Below are 16,333 nucleotides of genomic sequence, written 5' to 3'. Positions count from 1 at the left end.
TCTATCTACGTACATATTCTTCTGTATTATCATTTTAGTAAAGGTTGTGAGTTATTAATATCATGTTTTGCTGAAATTAATCACCAATTAATCTACATTTTAGCCCAATTTAAGGATGCTTTCATTTAAATGGAATTGGAATTGTTTCTAATCAAAGGAATTAACATGTTAACTTTGGCAGCCCTAACTTTAACTAATGAATAAAACTAAATTCACTATGATCACTACTCTTCTTCTCTCTGTGGCTCTGTACCTGGAACCAGTCGATGGTGCAGCAGTTGATGAGGGAGGGGAACTGGCGTAGCCGGTTGCGGAAGGCCTCCCCTATGGGACTGAAGGCCACCACGATGTGCAGGTTCTCTCTGCAGCGCGTCACAAAGTAGGCAAACAGGGCCAGAGGGCTGAACTCCACGCTCTTATTACCAGCCTGGGCAATAGGCCGAACCGCCTGGTGAGGATGAGGGAGGGAGGGAGAGAGGAAGGGAGGGAGAGAAAGAGAAGTGAGTGTGTGTGTGTGTGTGTGTGAGAGAGAGAAAGAGAGGAAAGGTTAATCGCCCATTGCCATTGTTCACATCAATATTCATAACAATTGTTCTGATCATTTTAGTGGGTACCAAAGGGATGGGCAGAGGCCTACTGTACCTCCATAATTTCCTGCTTCTCGTCCACGGCGAAGAGGTTGGGAACCTCTCCTGTGTTCAGGACGCTGTCCACATCTTCTAAGAAAGCCTCTTCCTTGATCTGAGCATCAGTGAGCAGGAACACTGTCTTCTGACCTTTCACCCCTGCACTTTTCAACAGGAGCTGCAGCACAGGTCAAAGCATACAGTCAAGAAATGGAAACTTCGGACTTCACTTCTGTGATACAGAACACTTCATAACAAAGCTTCATAACAAATCTTATAAAATAATCCAGATCCTCACCTTGAGGTCGTCCCTCCACTCGTTCATACCATAGCTCTTGGAGATCTCTGGCTGGAACAGGGTCATCTTGGCCATTGAGGTGGCCAGGCGGGTGATGGACTGGCGTCCGCTGCCCCCGACCCCGACCAGCAGGGCATTGCCCCCCGGCTGCTTCAGCACACGACTGATACGGGACAGGTGCTCCAGAACGTATCTGAAACCCAACAGAAATGAAACTATTTGACAATGTTCTCAGCAGATAAAGGGCCATAGAGATCCCCATTCCAGGGAATTCATAGAAAATCAAGAGACGGTTTTACTGGAAGATGACGAGGTTCATGCGGTTCTTGTTTATCTGGTTGTACTCGTCCAGACAGAGCTCCACCACCTGGCCGAAGCTCTCCATGGAGGGAATTTCAGCATACAGACGGTCATTGACTTCCAGGTCAGGGTTCATGTAGTCCCCAAACAGCAGGTTACGCATGTCCTCCTCACACAACTGGACAAGCAGAGGAGAAAAAAAATTATTTCCATGATTTACTTTCAAAACTACATAAAAAAAACATTCAAGTATCGCAGATATTCACAAGTGAATCTCATCAAAAGCTTAAATATGTATAACAACCACTAAAAACAACCGCTGTTCTTACAGCTCTGTTTCCATGCTTCAGGTGTTCAAATGACTGGTCGAAGCTCTCCTTGAAGTGGTCTTTGACGATGTTGTTCATGAGTTGGTAGAGCCAGGCCCGGTCCTGGTCGTCCACCAGCCTGTCGTAGTAGACGCGGAACACCTCGTGCACAAAGAGGCGGATCATGGTGCGCTTGTTCTCCAGGGAGTCCTTCTTCAGCAGCAGACAGCCCTGCACCACGCGGGAGAAGTCCCGCAGGTTGAAGGTGTAGTGGGACTTTGCCGGGGTCGGGAGAAGGTTGTCCATGGCTTTCTTGTACACCTTTTTAGGGATGTCAAAAAACATTTGAGGTAAGAGAGGAGAACTGAGACGAAAAAATGTTGGTTGAGAGTTTAACATTTTTTATTTTTTTTTATTATATTTAAACTTTATTATAGCAGGGAGTGCCATTGAGACCAAGGTCTCAAGCGAGCCCTACATACACACAGTTATACTTAACAATAATATTTCATACACATACAAAATTACAACATAATAAAACAGTACATGTTATACAGTACATCATATTAAAATTCGGTGGACTGAACAACAACTTTATTGAACGTCTACAGGACTCACCTCCATGGTGGCAGCCACTATCTGGTTCCCCACGGTGAAGTATTCGGGAGGGAAGTCGTTGTTTTTGAGGTAGAAGGCGACCACGTTGGAGAAGATGCGCACCATGGTGTCGTCGCTGAAGGCGTTGATGCTGCAGATGTTGAAGTGACGCAGGAAGCGAGGCGTCACCGCATTCCTCCCGCCACCAGGGGGCCCCATGGCGGAGATAAGCTGCAGGTCCACCAGGGTGATCTTAGAGGTGTCTTTTATGTCATACCTGCAGACAAAACAAAACACATCACAAAAAAACAAACAGTAATTAACAGAATTTCAATGGTAAACTAAAGGGCATCTACAATTTTGGATTTATACTTTATGGTCTTTTCATGTTGCATCTGCAGACACCGGTTCTCACCAGTTTCCATGATCAAAGTACTGGCGGAGGAGTTCCACGGGAGGTTGTGCACCAAACTGCTCCAGCGCCGGCATGTTCATGTCATCCACAAAGATCACACACTTCTTCCCCATCGGGGGGCCGTACACTCCCTTCCTTCTCTTATCCAGCCGGGACATGATGATGTTCTACAAAAAAATTGTGATATTAAAAGATGAGAGTCTATTTTCTTGGAATACACCATCTTTGCAATAAGCTTAACACATAGTTCTGACACTCAGTCGGTGGGTTGGGCTTGGGTGTGGGTGTGGGTGTGGGAGCTGAACCACGCAGCAACCCAGACCCCTGACTGTCAGAGACAACATACCCTTCCCATTCATAGACTGTTTTAGACTGGTTTTAGTTTTAGACTATGTAGTTTTAGTTTAGTTTTAGACTATGTAGGCCAGGTTTTGTATTGTATTTGTTTGTGGTGGATGTTGTATGCCTGTGAACAGGTCACACTTGAAAATGAGCCCTTGGGGCTCAATGTGTTTTTTACCTGTATAAATAAAGGTTAAATAAATAAAAAATAAAATCACATGAATTGTCCCATATGTCTTTGTGTGTGTAATTGTATTTTGTGTCTTTGAAAAATAAAATACATACAAAACATGTTCTGAGTCTGACGGACTATTCCTGATGGTGACTTTGATGTCAGTTATTAGGTTTAGGTTTAGGGGTTGAGTTGAGAATGAGTGAAAACAGTTCCCTGGTGCTCACCTGACTCTGGTTGGCGCTGGTGCGGGCTGAGAAGTTGATGAAGAAGGGCAGATAGCGGTCCTTGTCCAGGTTGTTCATGAGTTTCTCCTTCACGTAGACGGACTTCCCAGTGCCGGTGGGACCCACAAACAGCAGAGGCCTTTACACAGACAGGCACGCACACACACACACACGCACACACGCACACGCACGCGTACACGCACACGCACACGCACACGCACACGCACACGCACACGCACACGCACACACACACACACACACACACACACACACTAAGATGTAGTTAGTGTTTAACGATCTGTGAAACTACAATGTAAGTGATTCCATAATTGACAGCAATGGAGGTAAAAAAGCTCTCCAATGATTTTTAGATGAATGCAATATGCTTTTAAATACTGGACATAAAAGACATCTGTTACGGATGAATCGCCATATGTTCACCATAGCATGAGGTGTGGGGACGCAGGCTTACACTCCGTAGTCGATGCAGAGGTCCATCAGGTAGGTGTAACGGACCGTGTCGATGGTGGGGACGATAATATCCTGCACTTTGGTGTTTTTATCCCCCAAATTGATATTCTTAATCGAGTCGGTCCAGTGGACCCAGCGGCCTTTCCCTTTGAACTGCGAAGAAGAGAGATAATGTTATCTCGGTGGGATATCCCTCCCTATTTAAATAAATGCGTGAAGAACAAAAATGTCAGTGATCGTGTAACGCTGTGTCATTACCATACCTCGTAAGAGTAGTCGTAGACCAGACCTTTCTCCTCCATGGGACACTCCCATCTTGACACTAACGCGGGGATGGGGTGGTGCTCTGACTTCCCAGAGATGACCTCCCTGAGGAAGCTATCAAACCTCTCCCTGCTGTCTGCATCACAACTGCCCCCGACGGACCACACCAGGGAGAAAGCGAATGCCGCCTGTATGAGAGAGAGAGAGGGGGGGGGGGGGTTGTTTAATACATGAACCCATAAAAATAGAATTAATGGACCGGCAGCCATAGTGAAAATCTACTACCCATAATCCATTTGTTTAATCTCTTACCATGATCCAGGTGCGTATATTTTTGTTCCCTGGATCCTCCTTCATGGGTTGGGTGAGCAGCATCTCAAACAGGCGAGTCAGGGACACCACTGTGTTGCTGTTGCTAGTGGCGACAACCTCCTGCAAGATACAACAACCATAACTCTTGGAGCAGATGCACCACATAGTGTGTGCTGTGATAGGGTCATGGCCAAGACACTGTTGCCTCAATCGGATTCCTCTAATGGCAGCCATCCCTGTGCCCAGCTAGACCAGACCAGGCTCAGGCCCAGCCAGACCAGACCAGACCAGGCCCAGGCCCAACCCGACCAGACCAGGGCCAGGCTCAGGCCCAGGCCCAGCCAGACCAGACCAGGCCCAGCCAGACCAGACCAGGCCCAGCCAGACCAGACCAGGCCCAGGCCCAGCCAGACCAGACCAGACCAGGCCCAGGCCCAGCCAGACCAGACCAGACCCAGGCCCAGGCCCAACCAGACCAGACCAGGGCCAGGCTCAGGCCCAGGCCCAGCCAGACCAGACCAGGCCCAGGCCCAGCCAGACCAGACCAGACCAGACCAGGCCCAGGCCCAACCAGACCAGACCAGGCCCAGGCCCAGCCAGACCAGACCAGACCAGACCAGGCCCAGGCCCAACCAGACCAGACCAGGCCCAGGCCCAACCAGACCAGACCAGACCAGACCAGACCAGGCCCAGGCCCAGCCAGACCAGACCAGACCAGACCAGGCCCAGGCCCAGCCAGACCAGACCAGACCAGACCAGACCAGGCCCAGGCCCAACCAGACCAGACCAGGCCCAGGCCCAACCAGACCAGACCAGGCCCAGGCCCAGCCAGACCAGACCAGACCAGACCGAGGCCACCCACCCTGCAGTGTTTGCGCAGCATCCTGAAGGAGGGGGGTAGCAGCCAGTGGAAGAGCTCCAGCATCAGGGCTGTGTTGTCTGGGGCCTGCAGGGGCTCCGGGAGGGTGTTCATCCAGGACGCCACCAGGGGCTCCCAGCCCAGTTGAGATGGCTCCATGTAGATCATACCACACCTGCTCACCGTAGCCGGCTGGGAGGGGGGGGGGGGGCAGTTAAGTAGAAAAGTACTTGTAAGTATGCACAGAGTTACAGTTGCAGTGTAAAAGATTAAGCAAACGGTGCCACAATGGACACACTCCTCGGCTCCCAATAACGGCATTGCTTGTTGACTTACCGAGGCTTGTGACAGGTCCATGGCTTCAAAAATTAAACTCATCTGATTGGACATCTGGATGATCTCTCCACTCATCAAGCACAGCTGAGGGAGGAAAGAAAAACGTAACATAGAACACCAAATATAACCCAAAATGTTTGCCTCATGCCTCATGCAAGAACGTGTTTGGTAAGTTTCTTAAGTTATATTCTTACCTTTTTGTTGTCATCAAGCACAGTGTTCATGCTTTCAATCCACAGGGTGTCTATAGGCCCGTCGAACACCACCCATTTACGTTCCGGGGTCTCAGACGATGCGAACTCACGAAACATGTTGGCGACAATCCCATCTGCCCACTGAACAACACAAACAGAGACAGTGAGAGCAAATACAACTAAAATACACATTTGTTTTTTCCACATTATGTGAGTGACAGTATAGCCATCATTATTTTTAGTTGTTAATGCAGATCATTTGTTTGGAAGAAATGAAAGAGTATGACATAAAGAGAAACAGAAAGGTGGAGCCCACCTCATGGGAGACGGGGTCGAACTGGCCGAAGAGCTGTCCCATGGTGATCGACTTGGGGTTGACCGTGATGTAGAAGACCTTCTCCTCCTCATTGAATCCTCTCTCATTCATCAGGGTCAGGGTGTCTGCCAGGACATGCAGCACTTTGGTCTTCCCAGCAAATGGTTCCCCTACCAGCATGAACCTGCGGGACATAGAGAAAGACCCAATTCAAAATCATACACATATATTCAAAACACATACAGCGTTCAACGCTGAAATCCCTGTGAAGCCAAATTATAATCGAGCAATGGTAAAAACATGGTTGTGTGAAGCATTCCTTACCCATGTCTGACTATCATCATCTCATATGTCTGGATCATCTTCTCCAGGAAGACTGGCGCCGGTTGCACATTGTGATTCTTACAGCACTCTTTCGTGCACTCCAGAAATTGCTTGGGAAGATAGAGAATTATGTGAAGAAGATATAAACAACATATATCAAATAATATACATCCATACAGTATCACATCCCTCTGACAAACAAAAACGAAAGAGACTACATCCAACCTGGTAGTCGGCCACAGGGAGGGAGATGCCAGGGAAAAGATCACTGGTGATTCCGTTGAAAAGGGGAATATCGTGAGAGAGAAACTTGGGCTCGTTGACATCCTTGATTGACCTCAGAAGCTGGTTGTACAAAAACGTGGGAAAAAGACAGAGTACTGATCAATAACTTAACAAAATATCCATGTACAAAATCAAAACAGTATAAAAAAAAAAGGAAAAATGGAAGAAACAAATTTGCATTGTGATGCTATATCACAAAGTCATCTTTACGTACCAGTATATCTTCGTTCTCATCCGGGAATTTGAGTTTGAGGTTTCCTGCTGCCACCAACACTGCTTTGACGGCCCTCATGCCGTAGTCGTAGTGAAACTGGGAGGAAAGCTGCTCAGAGCACAGCCTATAGGTCATCACGATCTTCACCGACAGAGGCTTGGCACTCATGAAGCCATAGGAGTACAAGGAGATCTCTGCTATCAACGCGTAGTTAGGGACCATCATGGCCACTGTCCGAAACAACACCTGGTATGGATGAGGTCAAGAAATGTGTTACACTGTGGGTGATGACAATTCACAACAAACAAAAAAACAAAACAAAAAAACCCCAATCAACTCTAACCTTCAGGTTGTCAGGGAGTTCTGACCGTCCGGCGTAGCCCGGGTTCATGGTGATGGCCACAAAGCAGTTCGGGTTGAGTTTAAGTTCAGTGCCTTCAAAGTCAAAGTACTCCATCTTCAGCTCGATGGCCCTCTGGATGCAGAGGACCTGCTGGGCCACCACAGACAGCACCTCCAGCTCGATGCGGTTAAACTCGTCAAAGCACGCCCACGCACCAGACGACGCCAGGCCTTTAAAGAACTGAGAGACGGGACATAGAGAAAGGACAAACACGTCTGTTTCTCCGCAGCCACCGCAAAAAATAAAGATCACATTTGGGAGTGGAAATGGTTCACAAGAAAAAATGTCCCACAGGGAATGATCATTAACTTTGTTGTCATGGTAACTGTACAAAATGTCAATAAATATATTTTAAAATAATAATTTTTAAGTAACTGTTACCTTCCCCATAGCGAGGTAGTCCAGACCATCGGAGCAGTTGAACACAACACACTGCACAGCGAGCGCTTTGGCCAGGTCTTTAGTGGTCTCAGTCTTCCCCGTCCCGGCCGGACCCTCAGGGGCTCCCCCGAGACTGAGGTAAAACGCCCCAATCTAAGATGGAGGGACAACCGGAAGTGGGAGAAGGAAGACACAAGTGGCAACAAAAAGTCAGATCTGCCCTCAGCGTTCCATTAAAACAAGTGCAAAGGCAATGGAACACTCCAGAAACCATTGCTCTGTGTTAGTCCAATGATTGGAAGGATTGACCTGGGTCAGGTATTTTTGCCATTTTGCATTTAGGCCAGGTGATTTACCAGGGTGCGGTAGCATCTGTCGGTCAGCGGAGTGATGACCAGTCGAGGAGAGTTTCCCAGGTACTCGTAAGCGTACTTGACGTCACAGTTGATGATGCGAACGCGCACATTGTCATTGGTCCAGTAGTACCTGAGCTGAGCCAGCCACTGGAAGTCTGTCTCATGTGAGACACCTGAAAATGAAGGAAAAATAATCAGACAAACCGTTGAAGACACTGTTGTTCATAGTTTATTTTTTAAAATGTCATTGTGATTAGGATGGAATGATTTTTATTTTACTATATTTACTGTTACTCCTCTTAGTGCTTATTATTTATGTTTACATTGTATGCTATTACACTGTATTGCTAACATTTCAAGATGACCTTTCTCTATGAGCTCCATGACCACATCCCTGGCGTGCACATCGATAGTGACCAGCGCCCCCAGAGTGGTGCGAGTCTGCTTGGGCAGCTTCCCTCTCACCAAAGCTACTATGTCAGACAACTGGTTCTGCAACTGCTCAAAGTAGTTCTTCAGCCCCTGCAGAAAAGAAAATACATCAAATAAATCATACTCAATATAAGAACTTGGGGTAAAAAATAAAAACATTCCATACAGTGATTGATTGATTGATTGGTAAATAAAACATGGTTACAGATTGGTTTAATAGCCAGGCTTCGTGGGGACTTATATATAATATATAATACCTCAGGTCCTCTTCCGATGGCCTCGTGCACCTCCAGGGTCCAGAAGATCTGCGAGGTGCAGAGCACCACCTGACCAGGCCACTCCCTCACCCACTGATCCCGCTGGGTCTCACTGTAGGCCTGCAAAGGAAACACCACATTAGCATCACTCAAAGTCACCTGTTTAAACACACTCTCAACACAGAGATGGCTATGATGCCTGCTCAAAGTGAGTCTGTGATTTACGGTAAAGCGCATATATTGGTTTGTGGATCTTGATGTAGTGCTGTTGACCTGAACATGACTTCCATGACAATAACTAACTACTGTATTGTGTCACACTGCTGTAACTTGTCATAGCAGTGGAAGAGTGACCTCACCACTCTAGAGCGGGCAACCACGTCTCTCACGCTGCGCAGCATCACGTCCTCCACCTGGACCAGCCACTTCTCCACAGCTCCCCGGGCCTCCGAGGTAGAGATCAGCTGGATGAACTCTACACGCTCCCCCTCACTGCTGTACATGGCCTAGAGGAATCAATGAATGAATAAATGAATAATTTTTTGTGTCATTGGATGCAAGAGAAAGAAAGCTTGCTTGGAGCACACACAAACACATGTACGCACGGATGCAAGCACACACACACACACACACACACACACACACACACACACACACACACACACCACACACCTCTTGGGTCATATGAGAACCCAGTGTGTCTAATAAAGGTGTCTAGTGACACACTGCTACTTGCCTGGATGTCCAGGTTGGGCAGGAAGTCCAGCTTGGCAATGCCCTCGAAGCACTTCTTCAGATGGGGCTGCACACGCAGCGGGTCCTTGGTCTCTGACAGGATCTCTAGCATCTCGTCATTGGACAGGAAGAAAAACCTGGAGAAGAGAGAGGGAGAAGAGGGAGAGAGAGGGACAAGAGGAACTCATTGCTGCTACTGTTTAGATGATGATGTTGAGGTGACGTCAACGGTAAAAAAGCTGGCATTAGTTGTAAATTCTGGTTAGAATATGTGCTAAAACAGCATTACAGTGCAAAGCTGATGATCGCACAGTCTGAATTACTGCGCACGTGGAATATAAACATTTCAAACTGCGTTTCAATACCGAGGGAAGAAGAGACGTTTCTTCTCGAGGTAAGCGTTAAGTCCCTTCATGATCTTGTCCAGAAGGTCATTGGAATCTTGGAGTCTTTCAAGCAAGCGTGGTAATGAGGTTGCTGGCAGTATCTGAAATTACAACAGATGTGCATGTCACCGTTATACAGATACGTCTAACTCATACAGAGAAATCTATATATACACAAACACACACACACACACACACCGGTCTTTCCAAAAACCGGCAACCGTTTGGCCACCTAAAAACTCAGTGACTCTTCCTACCTTGGGGTCCTTGACGCAATGCTTCATGACCTCCTTCCAGTCCTTGTCAACCGTCTGGAAGAGGCGCCCTTCTTCGGGCATCTGCTGCATGATGTCGGCTGATGAAAAGATGGGCTCCAAGTAGAGCCACTGTGCCTGCACCTTCAACCACATATCTATGGTGTCCTGTATACGGATCAGACGCTCCTCCCACACCTGAGGGCGCGCGAGAGAGAGAGAGAGAGGGGGAGGGAGAACAAGGGGTTAAAATGCACGGTGGACCTGAAACAGCCTCCAAAATACCAGCTCAGCCTGTGCGTAAGCCGTGATACACTACACTAGCACCACACAGACAGAAATGGATTTGCTTTGACATGAAACCCACCTTGATCTCGGCCTCAAAGGGCTTGATGAAGGGCGAGCCCCTCATGGTCTGGGTCTTGACGATCTGGTCGTCCAGCAAGGTCTGGATCTCATCCACGGCCGTGAGGATCGATACTCCGGACTCCCTGTAAGGGTGGTGGTGGAAGGAAACCGTGTCCCACACCTCCACCATGGTCTGCATGGCCTTCTCCAGAGAAAACTCCTGGAGACAGGGTGGACATACAGAGGACATACAGAAGTCAACTCATCAGTAGTCAACACGTTTTTTCAATCACAATTTTGGAGTTTTTCATCAAAGAGCTGCCTTTAGCCCTGTAAGACTAAGGTAAGACTGTCTTGTTTGGTCCTTATACCATCAAAGGACCGCCTTGAGTTTTTATGGCAAAAAACATTTTTCTTTTCTTATTTTTTTTTTTAATACCCTATTTTCCTCACCTTGCTGGCAGCAGCACTGATGGTCTCAAACTGCTCGAGGTAAGGAGCGAGGTTCTGTTTGAGGACTTTACGCAGAGTGGTGCTAGAGTTGGGCGTGAGGTCGTAGTCCACGATGGCAGACATCTGATCCCAGTGACGAGCCCTGACACCTGGGTTACACAGGATGGACACCATAGGGATGTGCTCCTGTTGAGACCACACAAGTATTTTCATCAATAAAACACTAAATGTCATAATACACCTTTACACAAATATATGACACTATGTACCTGTCCATTACTACTGTATATCAACATCAATGTTGTTACCTTAAAGTCCTTGACCTGCTCCATAACCCTGGAGCAGATGAGGGCCGTTGGGCTCTCCTGCTTCTCCTCCACCTTCCCGGGCCCCCTCACCGCTCCTGCCATCTTGTCCCTCTCTTGGTCAGCTTTCTTCTGCTTCTGCTGGAAAAACTTGAGCGTCTTGTAGATTTCCCTGAAGAACTCGTCCACCTCCCCCTCCATGCTCTCACCGTTCAGTTTCAGGAAGTCGCCGTCCGTCCATCTAAACACAAACTATTAGATTAGACAGGGAAATCCAGTTGAAATATTGAGCCTTGTCACTAGATCCTTAATGGAGATTAAACAGATGGTAAACATCATGTATATGCATATACAACAACAGCATATCATCAGACCTCTTCTCGGTACGTTGCCACTTCAGCACCAGGCCAAAGAGCTTCTGGTAGGGCTCAATGCTCTCCTTGATGACCTCAACCTCGGGGTAAAACTGCTGGTCCCATTTGTACAGAGCCTCCTCTTTGTTAATGAAGACAATGGCCTCCTCAGCATCCTGAAGACGCTTCTGGACCGTCCTCACATCTGTCACATACTGCCCGAAACAAAAATAAACTATCAGAGAAAAGAAAATATATACATTCATCAAGTTGCACTCTAGAAACCGAGTTGTAGTATAATAATAATAATAATAATAATAATAATAATAATAATAATAATAATAATATCTTAGATTTATGTAGCGCCTTTCAAGGAACTCAAGGATGCTTTACAAATGTACAGAAAGAAAGTCAGACAGACAAAAACAGAAACACAGAGACAACGGCAAATAGGTAAACTAGGGGCCAAAGGCCTTGGTGAAAAGGTGGGTTTTGAGGGCTGATTTGAAGGTGTCCAGGGTAGGGGCGTTGTGGATCACTGTGTATCACTGTAGTAGGGCTTGCCAACCTGTCGATGTGAAAGCAGTACAGTATATGACTTTGAGAATCTTTATGTGACAGTGAGACTTGTACCTGTTGCATCATGTCCAGCTCGGAGCACTCTGCAAACTCCTCCATCCTGCGTCCCAGTTTTTCCAGTTCCAGCATCAGCTTCTCCCTCCGGGCCAGCAACTCCTGCTCCCCTTTCTTCTTGGCCTTCTCCATCACCTGTGGAGGAACAGTATCAGGATGTGTTGCAGATGTATATCAGCTGGATACTACACACATTCTTATTGGAATAACACACACAGGGGGGAATAAGATGCTTATGTGGGAATGATAAGATACAGTACATTATGTGACAGGAGCTGGTGAAACCGGGACCGCCAACCGACGGACCGTTCTGACTTTTATGAAAATGAATGGCACACTCACTAGTCAACCCAAAACATTGCAATGCAATGGATTCGGCGAGTAATCCCCACTACTACCTAGTAGTGTAGAGTAGTGTGGATTACTCACCGAATCCATTGCATTGCAATGTTTTGGTTTGACTAGCGTGTGTGTTATTGATTTTCAACAACGTTGAAATGTATTCAGTCTGAACATATTCAGTCTGATATTCCGTCTGAACAAAGGTCTGAACATTTTGATTAGTTGGTGACTAATCAGTTTCACCAGGTGCTGTCATATACTGTATGTGGGAATGATAAAATACATGTGGGAATGATGAGATCCATATGTTGCAGTACCTCATCGTTGAGTTCAAACACAGGGTATATGTTATGTGGCCACATAAGGACAGTGGAGTTCAGCTCAAGGTCTTCTGGGTCAAAGATGTGGACATCCCACAGGTAATTCAGTCTATGGTGGGTCTCCTGTGAGAATACAGGGTAAATATGGTAAATGAGTCGCTCGGTTATAACATAGTCATTACTCCCTTTAGGGTAAGATCTAGCTTAAGAAAAGTGTATGAAGCTCAAACCTTAATCAAACCTAAATCATACACAATGAAAATAGGATATTTGTGCAAAGACAATTATGTCATAAGCCGCTAAATTATTAGTGACCTACCATTACTTTGGCATTGAGCTCCTCGATCCCCTTTGTCTTAACATGACCGATGTAAGCAATCATCTCAGTCATGTCCTCTGTGGTCTCAGGAATCTTGAGGGCTTTCTCTTTGATGGTCTCAAACTCCAGGCAGATCCTTCAAAGGGGAACAAAAGAGACCGATTGAGCTGAATATGACAGGGTCAAGTTGAGCAATTCTTATAAACTAAAGGATGATGTCAGGCAGCTGATGAAAAAGGAGGGAGGGATGGTAGCATACTGCAGACTATGTTCACGGTGGCTGGTGATCAGGTGCTCCAGCAGGATCTGAGCGAAAGCCTTGGCCTTCTTGGACAGTCCCTGCTTCAGCTCTTCACAGTCCAGACGGACCATGGCAAAGTGGGCTATCGTCGGCAGGCTGACAATCTCCTTCGAGAGAACGCGAAACTCTTCCACGTACTGAGAGAAACAATCACAGAAACATCCTGTCACACTCACATACTCGAGACAGGCAAAGGCTAGAAGAACCACATGATACAGGCATCATACATAAAACATTGGAATCATCACAAAACTAAAATAAATAAATAATAATAATAATAATAATAATAATAATAATAATAAATCTGATACACTGCAACACTGCCTGACTGAGATTTCTGTTCAAACATCCATCATTAGCTAACAGAGCAGCTCTTCATAACAAACATAACATGTGGCTTTCCAATACTGTCTCTTATACTGTTACCTCAGTGTACTCATCAAAAGAGTGGTTCTCCTCCATGAACTTCTCCACTCGAGCCTGTGCTGTCCCATTGACTAGCCAATCATAGCTGTCAACTGCAGAGGAACACAACGGGTTATTAATGACTGGATAAATCAAGCAGGTGGTTCTTTTCTGTTATTTTCATGCTAGATGTTAAACAATAGCTGTAGGGTTAGGGTTAGGGTTAATATGACATATTTACACTGTGATAACAAGTCAAATGTCTCAGTCAAAATGGATTTTTGCCAGAACTACTGTTAAAGCCTCTCACCGTAATTCTGGAAATGTTTATCTGGCTCTTCTAAGTTCTTGCGTACAGCGGCCCTCATGGTCGTCTGAGCCCCTTTCAGGACATGATCAGCCAGCGTGGCATCAACAACAGAGGTGTTGGCCTCAGCCAGCCAGGACTGGACAGTTTGAACTTTCTGTGGACCAGCATCAGCGATTAGAGGTTAGATTGGGTATCAAAAAATTGATTGTTTGAAAAGATTGTTTTCATGCTGATATCAAAGACCATTATTGACATCCTAGATCAATTGATTTTACACAACTTCTGAAGTATATTGAATTGTTAGGGGGAAATAACTTTCTAAAATCAATCTTGTTGGCTCTCCTCCAGACCTGCATGGTGTTGGTGATTAGATTAAGAATTTCCATAATAGCCTCCTCAAGATCCTGGAAGCTGGGATAAAATTCCATCTTCTCATCATCAAAAGTCAGGTCCATCCGGAAGAGGGGCAATCGGTGGGCATTGCATGGGGCGAATAAGCTTACAAACTCTTCCATGCTTCTCTCTATCAAAGACCTCAACTGGATGGAATAATAGACACAAATACTGTAGAACATCAAGATAAAAACCAATAGATAGAAGCAACATAACACATATTGATTTTTCAACATATTTTTCAACCTCTGTACTGATTCAAGACCATCTTCTCACCTGATTGGAGATGAGTGTGGAGACGCAGTTGTAGAAGGAGTCAAGTTTCTCAGCTCTCACCCCCTGCAGCATGTCCTTGCTAGTCAGCAGGTGAATGACTTTAGGGAACCAAGTGTTCATGATCCTCTCCTCAACCCTCTCGCACTCCAGAGCGACTTTGTTCTTCAGGCTCTCACAGTCGACAGGCCCTGTGGATCTTCACACATTGGCATGATTCTACAGTCAAACAAGGTCTCCTGAAACTTGGTTGTTGTAAATGTGTTTAAGTGCTGTGATTGATTTATTTTTAATGTCTTACCTGCATTCGGAAAGATCGACTAAGAGCAGGTGAGAGAATGTCATATAGCAGATATTCAAGATGATTCTCATCACTGGATGAAGAATGTGCAAATTCTCCTTCATCTCCTTGCGACTCTTAACAAAGCTGTCCTGCCATGGTCTAGAGAAATCAAGAGCTCTGCAAAGAAATGTAGGGGGTATATCATGTAGAGATTCAATTGTTTACATTGACACATTATTTACTTTAGCAAAGTGAGTTCTCTTTGGTGTATTCCTTAGTTGATTATGGGCGTGCAAAAGTTCAGTGTGTGCTGTTAACACACTCACTTTGCTAATGTAGCTCTCCGTCTCGCCACTATTGTCCCCTTCATTTGTGGTTTCTGAAGTACAGTATTCACTATAAGGAACAATAAGGTGTGAGAAACAAAGGCATTATATTGTCATAAATAAAGTATTAACACAAATGACTCACTCACACTCAGGCGGCCTACAAACCTGTATGCTTGACCATCACACGGAGGAAGTCGTCGCTGATCTCCCTGCACAGCTCCTGCAGCAGCGCATGTCTCCCCTCTCTGAGCTGAGGGGGCACACGTGTCAGCATGGCATCCAGCCACTCCTGCTGGATGGGTGCAATGGGACTGCTCTCCACACACTGCTTCAGGTACATGTAGTTCAACTGCAGATCATGGAGCCATGATTGAGCAAGAGTGAGGAAAAGGTATGAGAAGGCCATCAGTACTATGATGAAGGGGGGCATGTAAAAAGTTGATCACTTGAACATTGATCAGAGGTCCACAAACAGTAACCAAAGAGGAATAAACCAAAACCAGTACTTACCCTTCGCTTTCTATCTTCACTGCACATCTGTAAAAAAATAAAATAAAAATTGTTGTGATAACTAAGTAAATTATATAGGGAAACATGTATGCACTCACTGCAATGTAAGTCGCTTTGGATAAATGCGTCAGCTAAATGGCATTTATTATTTATTATAGAGTAATACAATTTATATTTCTGAGTCTAGGTCAGCCTGAGAGGTTTGTGAGAAAGATAACAGCATTCTTACTGATGGTGGAAGCTCTGGTTCAGGGGACGGGGGATGAGGATCCTCAGGCCTCTTGTCTCTGTCATGCTTGTAAGCCTGCATTGCACTAGCAACCCTGCAAGTCAACGAGTGCAACATTAACACTACTGCAAACAGTTTTACTTTCACTAGTAATAATAGAAAT

At 46.0% G+C, this 16,333-nt stretch overlaps 1 protein-coding gene across 1 annotated transcript in view; it reads right to left on the bottom strand.

Annotated features, from left to right (window-relative positions):
- dnah12 (dynein, axonemal, heavy chain 12) overlaps positions 1 to 16,333 on the bottom strand; it is a gene marked incomplete at its 5' end in the record, with an annotated part of 33,851 nt that overhangs the window by 17,138 nt on the left and 380 nt on the right. Inside the window, 42 exons of the mRNA XM_080534220.1 lie at positions 254 to 448; positions 643 to 804; positions 925 to 1,117; positions 1,224 to 1,402; positions 1,554 to 1,853; positions 2,151 to 2,406; positions 2,545 to 2,711; positions 3,286 to 3,424; positions 3,758 to 3,909; positions 4,020 to 4,208; positions 4,333 to 4,452; positions 5,195 to 5,383; positions 5,528 to 5,611; positions 5,722 to 5,862; positions 6,038 to 6,221; positions 6,362 to 6,471; positions 6,587 to 6,706; positions 6,861 to 7,106; positions 7,204 to 7,443; positions 7,645 to 7,797; positions 8,001 to 8,173; positions 8,366 to 8,522; positions 8,690 to 8,809; positions 9,049 to 9,195; positions 9,426 to 9,561; positions 9,790 to 9,911; positions 10,068 to 10,262; positions 10,432 to 10,632; positions 10,866 to 11,051; positions 11,174 to 11,411; positions 11,545 to 11,738; positions 12,157 to 12,291; positions 12,816 to 12,941; positions 13,138 to 13,273; positions 13,397 to 13,575; positions 13,865 to 13,956; positions 14,154 to 14,307; positions 14,504 to 14,692; positions 14,823 to 15,018; positions 15,121 to 15,279; positions 15,593 to 15,780; positions 16,171 to 16,264. Of these exons, the coding sequence (XP_080390346.1) occupies positions 254 to 448; positions 643 to 804; positions 925 to 1,117; positions 1,224 to 1,402; positions 1,554 to 1,853; positions 2,151 to 2,406; positions 2,545 to 2,711; positions 3,286 to 3,424; positions 3,758 to 3,909; positions 4,020 to 4,208; positions 4,333 to 4,452; positions 5,195 to 5,383; positions 5,528 to 5,611; positions 5,722 to 5,862; positions 6,038 to 6,221; positions 6,362 to 6,471; positions 6,587 to 6,706; positions 6,861 to 7,106; positions 7,204 to 7,443; positions 7,645 to 7,797; positions 8,001 to 8,173; positions 8,366 to 8,522; positions 8,690 to 8,809; positions 9,049 to 9,195; positions 9,426 to 9,561; positions 9,790 to 9,911; positions 10,068 to 10,262; positions 10,432 to 10,632; positions 10,866 to 11,051; positions 11,174 to 11,411; positions 11,545 to 11,738; positions 12,157 to 12,291; positions 12,816 to 12,941; positions 13,138 to 13,273; positions 13,397 to 13,575; positions 13,865 to 13,956; positions 14,154 to 14,307; positions 14,504 to 14,692; positions 14,823 to 15,018; positions 15,121 to 15,279; positions 15,593 to 15,780; positions 16,171 to 16,264 (7,036 nt within the window). The remainder of the gene's footprint in view (positions 1 to 253; positions 449 to 642; positions 805 to 924; positions 1,118 to 1,223; positions 1,403 to 1,553; positions 1,854 to 2,150; positions 2,407 to 2,544; positions 2,712 to 3,285; positions 3,425 to 3,757; positions 3,910 to 4,019; positions 4,209 to 4,332; positions 4,453 to 5,194; positions 5,384 to 5,527; positions 5,612 to 5,721; positions 5,863 to 6,037; positions 6,222 to 6,361; positions 6,472 to 6,586; positions 6,707 to 6,860; positions 7,107 to 7,203; positions 7,444 to 7,644; positions 7,798 to 8,000; positions 8,174 to 8,365; positions 8,523 to 8,689; positions 8,810 to 9,048; positions 9,196 to 9,425; positions 9,562 to 9,789; positions 9,912 to 10,067; positions 10,263 to 10,431; positions 10,633 to 10,865; positions 11,052 to 11,173; positions 11,412 to 11,544; positions 11,739 to 12,156; positions 12,292 to 12,815; positions 12,942 to 13,137; positions 13,274 to 13,396; positions 13,576 to 13,864; positions 13,957 to 14,153; positions 14,308 to 14,503; positions 14,693 to 14,822; positions 15,019 to 15,120; positions 15,280 to 15,592; positions 15,781 to 16,170; positions 16,265 to 16,333) is intronic.

Source organism: Nansenia antarctica (assembly GCF_963989245.1).
Source record: "Nansenia antarctica genome assembly, chromosome: 6".
NCBI classification, from domain to species: domain Eukaryota; kingdom Metazoa; phylum Chordata; class Actinopteri; order Argentiniformes; family Microstomatidae; genus Nansenia; species Nansenia antarctica.
The sequence above is the reverse complement of the archived record's forward strand: the minus strand, read 5'-3'. Positions and strand labels throughout refer to the sequence as shown.